The 9,295-nt window shown below is 39.7% G+C and overlaps 1 protein-coding gene across 1 annotated transcript in view; it reads right to left on the bottom strand.

Moving 5' to 3' along the window:
- The window catches only part of Glis3 (GLIS family zinc finger 3), a 603,766-nt gene that overhangs the window by 412,059 nt on the left and 182,412 nt on the right, over positions 1-9,295 (bottom strand). Inside the window, exon 6 of the mRNA XM_033757696.1 lies at positions 7,640-8,126. Coding sequence (XP_033613587.1) covers positions 7,640-8,027 — 388 coding nt within the window. The 5' untranslated portion in view covers positions 8,028-8,126. The remainder of the gene's footprint in view (positions 1-7,639; positions 8,127-9,295) is intronic.

The following is a 9,295-nucleotide window of genomic DNA, read 5'->3' as shown; positions in this document are numbered from 1 at the left end:
TTGTTACAGGGATTGAACTCAGGTCCTTGAGCTTGCAAGGCAGGCCACCGAACCACTGAGCTAAATCCCCCGCCCCTTCAAAGGCTTTTAAAGGTGGAATGCTACCACACTGACAAACCACTTTTATAACTGGAACAAACCATGCTTGACATTCAGTAATATTTGGAAATCCATCATCAACTTGATTTACACCCAGCACCAATAAATCACACAAAGTGGACCCTGTACAGCACAGGGAGTAAACAAAGGTAAACACTGCTATTTCACCTGAACTGAAAACTCTGGCCTCCTCAACCGGAATAATGGGAATAATGCCTTTCATCTCTAGCTGGTTTGGTTATTTTTTGGAAACTTTTATGGAATATTAATTTTATTTGCTCTAATTCTGCAGGAAGCCACATTGGAAGCACAAGGAAACATAAATGATTGAAAAGCAGAAGTGAAAGAAAAGTAGCCCAATATTCTGCCCCAACTTTCTTTAGCTAACTTAGTATTAACTGTATCTCTTCCAAAATAAGAGGCCCAGCTGTTACTCTAGCTCTGGTTCTGACATGGCTACAATAGGCATGGCCCAGGAAGCCTGTTGTTTTTCCAGAGATAAACATAAGTGAAAGAATGATACAGGAAAGTAACATTTTAAATCACTGGCCTTATTTTAATATTTATGATGCAGCAAAGAGAGAAAAACACGAAGCTAGCTGACCCAGTAAAGCATCTAACACTAACCTGAACTCCAGATTACAACCAATTGAATTAGCCAACCACAGACAGTAAAAAATAAAAATAAAACTTGATGTATTACTTCAAGTACATTAATTTGTAGACCTCCCAGGTTCACGCAATACATTATCTTCCTTAAACCAGGTCTTCACAAGACACCCCAGCCTTAAATGGCACAAAAGAGATTTTTAATCCCAATTAGTTTGGTGCCCTTGGCTGATATTATTCTGTTTTTTTTTCTGACCAACAATAATGAATAACCCACAAATGCGCTAATGAATAACTAACTCTCTTTGTCTCCAAGGACAGCAGAGCCCAACAAGAAATGTCAGAGGCCCTGAGGTAAAATAAAAACCTTTATAATGAAAATCTTCCCAATTATATAGTCCTCCGGGTGCTACTGGAAATGTAGAATTGTCTTAAATATTTAAATAGTGTGTCAAATGTGCTTAAAGTGGGGATCGTAAACCTGATTTCCCATATGCTTTAAAAAATGCGTTTCTACCAGTCTAATTACAACGACCAACTGTTGGAGGAGGAAGTAGGGGAAATGCTGTTATTGGGACAACATAACTGGGAGCTTTGCGCATGAGTCCTAGCAAGGCCAGTCGGTTGCCAACTGCACAATGTCTCCCATGCTCACTCAGTGCCTCTGATAAATAGGAACACTCTTATCTCTGCACATTAAAAATTTACATGAAATAAGCATTCGATTTTAAAACTAACATCTACAATCTTGGAAATATTAAGCTATAAAAGCAGTTCTTTCCTCTGCTGCAGGACAAAATAAAAACATATTGACGTTGATGACACTGCAAGGAGGAAGCATAAAAGAGATTCGGTAATGTATTTTAACTGGAGTTCATTATCTTTGTCTAATCTACTTGTTAACCTCGTGGGAAGGGCTTAGAAGCAACGGCATCTCTGTCAATAAAGACATATTTTCACAGCTTTCCAAATATCATACTCCACCCCATGTCACCCACTCCCCACCTCCCAAACTAAAAGGGGCTCAAGATTTTGGAGAAAATGGATGATTCCAAGTCTGGTACTGAAGAATAAGTGAGCCTGAAACAGCTTGCTATGCCTGAGAGCAAGGAAATGCTAGATGGGGACGCAGAAACTGACTGTCAGAGGTTCTCGATGGCCAAATTTGGATAGTTTGAGCATCAGAAAAAAATGATAATGAACGATATCACCATACATTTTTAAAAGAATCCACGTCTCCAGTGATTCTCAAAAAGAGGAAGGAGAAAAGCTCTCCTTTCCAGTAGAATACCAGGTAATAAACAAAAGAATGATTATCACCAGGAAATCACTATTATGCAGTCAACAAGGTAAAAACTGATACAAAGATCATTAGTAGAAACTCTGAAAGGTTGTGGAGAACAGGACAGCCCCTTAGGATTAATTCTGAAAGAGAAAATGTCCTTCACATTGCAGTGGTCTGCTGGCACCACATCAGCCAAGTAATCAAATGTGGAAACACAAATTCTCAGATGAGCACTCAGTGCTTCCTGGTGTAAGGGGTAATACACAAACCACCTACACAGCATTCACAACCAAAACTGATCTGAATCCAACCTTGAAGAAATGATCAGAAAAATCTGACTGTGGAACAAGAGAAGGGACATGAAGTCTTCAAAATTATCAACATATTTTGATAACAAAAGGCAACATGAAATGCAAAATTAAAAGGCAGGCAGATGCCACCTGCCTTGCAAGCACAAAGTCCCGAGTTCAATCCCCAGTAACAAAAACAAAAGGCAGGCAGAAAGAGCTTTTCTACATACAAGGAGGTTACAGAGACTTGCCTAGATTCTGGTCAAAAGGAAAAAACAAACAGCTGAAAAGGGTGTTTGGATCATCAGAGGAGAAAAAATGATTTCTAAACAATAAGTAGAATAAAATATAAAATACTAAATAATTTCAATGTGGACTATATTTTAACATTTAGCTACATATAAGAAATACTTCTGCACCAAAAGTAAATTCCTCGGCTGCAATGAATACAGCGGGGGCCTGGTTAGGGGAAGAGCAGTGAAACGTCACAACCTCTGAGACTCCTGATGCACTGCTTCAGAGATACACAGGGGGCAAAATGCTAAAAATTGAAGTAAAATAGAATTTCTATCTTACATAGTACAAAATAATATAAGACAAGATTAAACTTTTTTTAAAAATTCAGGTCCAATGTATGAATTTTGCTTCAGAAATTGTTTATGTAATGGTTGGCTAATGTAAGCGGGGCTAGTTGGGTGGGGCTCCTGGGAAAGCTGTTTTAAGAGGACAGGTTGGGGAGAACTGTCCTTCTACCTTTTCCCCTTTGTCCTTCCTTCCTTCTGCACGCTTCTCAGAAGGCAGATCCTAGCCAGAGCTGGAGTCAAGGTGCAGCTGAGAAGAGAAGACTAAGGAAAGTACCACGATCGTAGTCTGTACACAGCAGAGTTGCCAGGGACTAGCTGGAAATATCCCTGCCTCAGGCTTCTCTGTGTGATTAAAATAACCTATGACAGAAGCTCCCAAACGCTCTCAGTTCATGCCATGCATAGCCTCTCAGGTAATTTTGTTCATGACGCCCCTAGTCCAAAAGAAACACCTAACAGTTATGTTTACTAACAAGATAGGTGTCAATGTGTAATGGCATTTATGTACTACCAACATATTAACTACTTTAAAAAGCAATACACATAAACTGAAAAAAATAATATAGTTATTTAATTTTAAATAACCACAATTACTAGTGAAATGGGTGCTCCAGTTGTGCATTCCACTTTTTCTCACACCTTGAAATAAGACTGGATATCACCACCCTCTCTTCCTATTCACACTGATTTTCACTTAGTACTTGCTTTCTTCAATTGTGACAAAATATACATAACATAAAATTTACAGTCCTGGGACACTAAGAACATTCACATTGCTGTACAACTGTCACGTTACCCATCTGCAGAACTTTCTCATCTTCCCCCACTGAAAACCCATACCCATTAAACGCTAACTCATTTCCTCTTCCCCCAAATCTCTCCCCACCATTCTTTCCGTTTCTATAAATCTGACTATTCTGAGAACTTCATAGAAGAGTAATACAATACTTGTCCTTTTTGGACTAGTATATGTCATTCAGTGTAATTTATTCCAAGTTCATCTGTGTTGTACCACAGATGAAATTTCCTTTGTAAGGCTAAACCATTATATAGACACAGATATAGGCCATTTTTTAATCCACTCATCCAATGAAAGACAAGTATTTCTACCTTTTGGCTACTGGGAATAACACTGCCATGAACTTGGGTATAGAAAATATTTGTTTTTATAAAAACACAACTACTGAAAATGTAGCTTTGCAAATCTAAAGGAAGATGATGCAATTTACTACTGAAACTGTCAACCTCCTCAAGCTAGTAGTTTGCCTGGTGTTTAAGGGATGTCACATGTAGCTGTGCTTAAAATTTTAAATGCCCTAAGATTCCCTGAGTTTGCCGTGGCACCCTGGTGATCTTGATGCTCCGTCTGGGAGGCGCACCATTTGATGTGAAAGCCGCTGTCACTCCCATTTCCAATTGAGCAGAACTCAATCCTTAAGTTATGCAAACCTGACCATCAAATGTAAACTTTCCACAAGGCTCTCACTAGAGATGCTTGCCAATGTGACAATCCTTAATTTAAATTCTCTGTTCACAGCTCCACTATGTTCTTCAGAGTTACTATAATCACTCTCCAGGCTCCATAAAGGCACTTTCCTATCCATCGTGTAAATTAGACATTTTCCTTAAACAATTATACTTCACTATAATGGTTAAATTTTCACTTGAACTTCATTGGGCTACATGTTGCTCAAATACTTGGTCAAAAATTATTCTGAGTGTTTCCACTGTGGTGGTTTTGAATGAGGTTAACATTTAAATTGACAGACTAAATAAAGCAGATTGCTCTACGTAATGTGGATGCTTTTCATCCAATCAGCTGAAGGACTGAAGAGCATAAAAGGCTGACTCTTGCCCTGAGTAGGGCAGAATGCTTTCCTGCCTGATTGCCTTTGAACAAGGACATCAGCTTTTTCCTTGCCTTTGGAGTCAGACTGAAACACTGGCTCTTCCTGAGTCTTGAGCTTTTCTACTTTCAAAACAAAGACCACACCATCAGCTCTCTTGGTTCTCAAGCCCTTCAGACTCAACCATCCACTCTCTTGGGGTTCCAGCTTACCCACTCCTGAAGACTTGGAGATTTAACAGCCTCCATAATCTTATGACCAATTCATACATATATATCTACATACAGACACACAGACACATACATACAAACATACACAGACATCCTGTTACTTCTACTTTTCTGGGGAACCCTAAATAATATTCCCAGAGTCACATGTTCTGCCAACATCCTCGTACAGATACAGACTCCTTGGTGTATCACTCATAACTCTTCACCTACTCTCTGCTTATTCCTCTCCAGCTTCATCTCAAGCAGTCACTGCGCCCTCAACCTATGTAAAGCACATAGAAATTCATAATATACCCCATGAACCCTCCCCATGAAACTTTTGAGTGTGCTTTTCTCCCAACCCAGAACAACCTTCCTACCCTAAACAACCCCTTCATGCACACATGATCCATGCACGTGCACACACTAATAAACACGCAGGACAGACATTGTGCAACTGCAAGGCTGCCTTCTCACTATTCAGGTTTCTTCCTTGATACCTTCCTGTCCTCTCAGATCCACCTATCAAGCACAGGCAGAAATTCCTTTCTACAGTTGCCATAGTACTCATAGCGTACCCTATCAGAGCCTTTATTATGCTTTAACTGCCCATGTATTTGTCTAAATTTCCCAACACCTTGAAAGCAAGGACTATGTTTTTATTTTGGCCATTGTGTTTCCAGAATGATGGCTCACTGATCATATAGGCTCAGTAACTTTTTGTTGAGTAAATGATCAGATGAAGTTCACACAGTCCTAAACCATCGGTTATTGGCATAATTTAGGAATTGTCAACCAAAATCTGAAAAGGACACGTTCAACCATTTCTGGCATCATCTGGACCACTGATGGTATCCACGCTGTAGAGCCAAGGGGGATAATAGCAATGTCTTTAATTCCTTAACTGTGTGCGTGCATGCCCCAACCATACTGATCCAGAATCCACACTGTAAACAAACAAGCTGAAGGAGAAAGCCACAGAAAATAGAATCAGGAAGCAGCACTGTTTTTACATGCATTCCGAAGTGTACTGACCCTGAGAATTAACTATCCCCTGAGTACCTTGAAGCATTTTTTAACCATTATCATAATTATACTCACTGCTGGTCACCATCAAAGTAACTCCTTACTGCCTGGAGTTTCTAAAGTTACTTATTCTTTCTAGATTTTTAGTTCCCTTATCAGTGCAATCAACCATAGCATACAATTTGGGGCTATTGTGAGGAATAACTGAGACTATGCATTGGAAAGCACTCAGCACGTTACCTGACACATACTAAGTTGATATAATAAATGCAAGTTATTATTACCACTATTACTGTCATCAGACTTGCAAACACAAATAACTATAAAAGCAAGGAACAGTTCACTGGTCAAGCATGAACTGAAAGATTTTAATGGGCCCCTGCCCCTGAAAAACTGAACACTGGGGTTTGATACTAAGGAGCATAGCTTGACATGTCATGAACACATAAGCCTAACAATGACAGAGCTATTTTAGAGATAGCCCCCAAGGAAACTTTTTCCTAAACTAAACATCAGTACCTCTAGGAAGTAAAGCAACTCAAAACACAAAACCTAGACCAAATATAAATAAAAAAGAAAAGAAGGAAAACTTAAAAGCTATATCAATGCTTACTGTTTCATTGTTTTTTTTTAATATCCCCATTTGTACCAGCTCCTCCATATACAAAACTACTCAGACACTATGACAAACAACTAATGGTGCACTTGTCTGCTATCAGTATTGACCTTAGTTAACCAAGTGAGTGATTATTAGGAAGGCTGCTAGCTAATACTGTTTGATAGCATAAGCACTTTTAATGTAAACATTAAAGACTAAACCTAACATACCTTAAGGAGTATACAATTGTGCTATTTTGCATAACAAAGCTATATTATATTTTATATTATATATATGCTTTCTACTTCTAGCCTAAATACACATACCATCTGCAATATAACTTCATTAAGTCTATATCAGTTTCTAAAGAATATCAAATAATTTGCCTTTCCCCAGCAATTATGCTTCAATTTAAAATATATGATCGTGCAAAAATGGAGTTAGAAAAGCACATTCTGCATTTCAACTTAATTAGGTTTTCTAGTTCTTCACAAATGTAAAACACCCTTTTTCATTATTCTCTTCCAGCTTTCATTCTCGTTACTAGCTATACTGTAAAAATTATAGGGTTTGCTCATAAAATAATTTTTCTTATCATTTATAAGTACCAATTCTTCATTATATTACTTATTAAAATTCCTCACTTTATCCTTTTCCTTCCATTCATCACCTTTCTTCTGGCATTTCTACCATGAGCATAAAGGGCCATCCCAGTTAACTCTCTCATCCATGACCCCCAGCAGAGCTCCACGTACCCAGAGGGCAAGATTTCTCTGCGGCACGATCCTTTTATAGCAGGATCACCACCTGTTCCATTTTCCTACTTCTGATCGTCCTTTTTTACCTTTACTGTGTTTCACAGTGCAATGAGGTGTCCCACACCTGTGCCCAGCATTCTCACACACACACACACACACACACACACACACACAAAACCACCTTACTCATCAAGCTACGTATTGTTATGAGACCATGAAGTTTCACCCTGACATTAAATTACATGTTTTTCTGTGGAATTTACTGGCAGGGAAAGGACTAGGGGGAGGAAAAAATAGTTTCCACCTTTAAAAGATCCCAAAAAGTCAATCCTACCTTTCCCAGGATTTGGAGGAAAAAGGCTTCCAAACTCTTGATGCTTTGGCTTTAAAGTGTGTGTCCCTGACATGCCTCCAGGCTGGGTGACCTGGAATCTCGGCTTCTCACTGGTGAGCACTTGTCTCCTGGGGATCAGAGCGGGCAGATGGATGGGGCTCTCAGCCATATTGTGCTGAAGAGACAACCCTCCTCCCAAGGGCATCTTGCGATGCAGGCTGTTAGAAAGGCTTCCAATAGCAGGGCTGGGTGTGTTGTCACAAGACGAGGGGCCAGGAGTCCCTGAGTGGGTTCGGATGGGAGGAATATGTTGGCCACTGACCATCCTATGCCCCTGTGGGGTTCCCGACGTATGGTGAAGACTCATGCTGCGTGACCTTCCATTCATCCTGAAAAACCTGTGGCCAAGATGGTCAAATATCCAATGGCACTAATGACTCCTTTTCATGCAAAGTCCAATAAGTTATCCATGGTGTGGGTTATAAGCCTGTTTAAAAAAATAAATGCAGGCAATTTTTAAAAGTAAAACTGAAAATAAAGTACAGAGTTTTTAACTTTGTAGCATTCATATCAGGAAGAACAGAAGCACCCTTAGCAAAATGGCCTTTTATGCAGAACAAGGTCATAAAATACATGGCTCATTGGCAGGCACTCTCCCCTTCTACATTCACAGGAGACATGGATTATGGGTTGCTGTATTGTTTTGTTTGCCCCTGAGCCCTTCTCAATAGTGTGCTCTTGGCAACTACAATGAATCTAGTGGTGCCAGTTTGCAAAATTAAACTTATTTTGATCTGTCCACACTAGCTCACTTTTTTTGTAGTGGGTCCTGAGAAACAAAAAGACACTATCTTTATGAGCCATGAGACCAATGCTTCAAAGGCCCCAGTGGAAAATCACAAAACAGACACAACCTCTAGATGGGACGATGGGGGCGTTATACCATCCCTCACCTTCTCTGTAACACAAAATGTTTCATAGCCCCTAGATTTACAAAAGATAAAAGCCTAAGCCTGGGAAAAGTCACAAAGATTTTATGTATGCTTATAGTTAAAAATTCACAGGCATATTAGAGTCTTAGTTCCACATGACAGAAAGCACGAAGACAGAACATCCCTCCTAAAGTGAGTTCTCTGGTAGGTTCACCATGCACTATACTGCACAGTCTCACGAAACTCCTATGGGAGAACCAAAAGAAGCACAGACGGGACCACAGGACACCATTATCCACCATACGTGATGCAGTCAGTACTCTTGATTCTAAAGCACTAAGGAAGACCCTTCCCTCCTCCGAGCAGCTGCCCCCCAAAGTGTAATGCCATGAGCAGCCAAGAGCCACGGTAGTGCCACTTCTCCAAAAGTATGACAGGCCCCATTCATAGTCTGCCTTGCATACAAGCATGACAGCCATGGAGAGAAGCCAAGCTACACACAGGAAATAAGGACTGAATCGCTTCTCGGCCTTTCGGCTAAAATCAAGTGTAGGAAATAAGGACTGAGCGCAAGAGAGTAGTGTTCAGGTATCTTCAAGTACACAGTTTTCACTTTTTCTTTATGATCCACTCAAAGTTTCAAGACAAATACTTTCAACTCAACTCCTCAATGACCCTATGAGTCATTAAAGAAAGGATATCAAAAAAAAAAAAAAAAAAAAAA

This window comes from Fukomys damarensis, unplaced genomic scaffold (assembly GCF_012274545.1).
Source record: "Fukomys damarensis isolate Sample0158 unplaced genomic scaffold, DMR_v1.0_HiC HiC_scaffold_31, whole genome shotgun sequence".
Lineage (NCBI taxonomy): Eukaryota > Metazoa > Chordata > Mammalia > Rodentia > Bathyergidae > Fukomys > Fukomys damarensis.
Note: the sequence above shows the minus strand (reverse complement) of the source record. Positions and strands in the feature narration are given on the sequence as shown.